The following is a 617-nucleotide window of genomic DNA, read 5'->3' on the forward strand; positions in this document are numbered from 1 at the left end:
AAAATGTAATTATGCAATAATCATTTAATTTTTTCATATTTTATGTTTATATTATGAAACATAATAATGTAAAAAATGATGTAATTCCAATATACATTTCTAATATAAAATTACTAGATCTAGAATAGATCTGTAACTAAAGTAAAACAAAAAATATGGTAAAAAGAACTAATATTTAAGGTATTTAATTATTACATACCTCTTCAACTTCTTTTAACCACCTATCAATGCCATCAAATGACCATTTATTGGTAATGTCGTAGACTAAAAATATACCTTGAGCCCCACGAGAATAAGATCTTATTATTGTACAAAATCTACCTTGACCTGATGTGTCCCATAATTGTAACTTTACTCGTTTTCCATCCAGTAAGATAGTAGTAGTTTTATATGCTAGAAAACATATATTTTCTTATTATTTATCAAGTACATACACATGCATGCACCACACACATATAATTTATGCAACATAATAAAAATCCTATACACTAGAAATGATAAATTTAAAAGTTGTACTTATAAAAATAAAATAAAAATAGAAAGTAAATTAAATAAAAAGAGATACTATGAAAATAATTTATGCCAATTTACCATTAAGAATATATAATACATAAAAT

The 617-nt window shown here is 23.0% G+C and overlaps 1 protein-coding gene across 1 annotated transcript in view; it reads right to left on the reverse strand.

Moving 5' to 3' along the window:
- Positions 1-617, reverse strand: part of LOC108572032 (ras-related protein Rab-40B) — a 3819-nt gene that overhangs the window by 1981 nt on the left and 1221 nt on the right. The window contains exon 2 of the mRNA XM_017934213.1: positions 200-393. Within this exon, the coding sequence (XP_017789702.1) occupies positions 200-393 (194 nt within the window). The remainder of the gene's footprint in view (positions 1-199; positions 394-617) is intronic.

The sequence above is a fragment of the Habropoda laboriosa genome, unplaced genomic scaffold, assembly GCF_001263275.1.
Source record: "Habropoda laboriosa isolate 0110345459 unplaced genomic scaffold, ASM126327v1 scaffold67, whole genome shotgun sequence".
NCBI classification, from domain to species: domain Eukaryota; kingdom Metazoa; phylum Arthropoda; class Insecta; order Hymenoptera; family Apidae; genus Habropoda; species Habropoda laboriosa.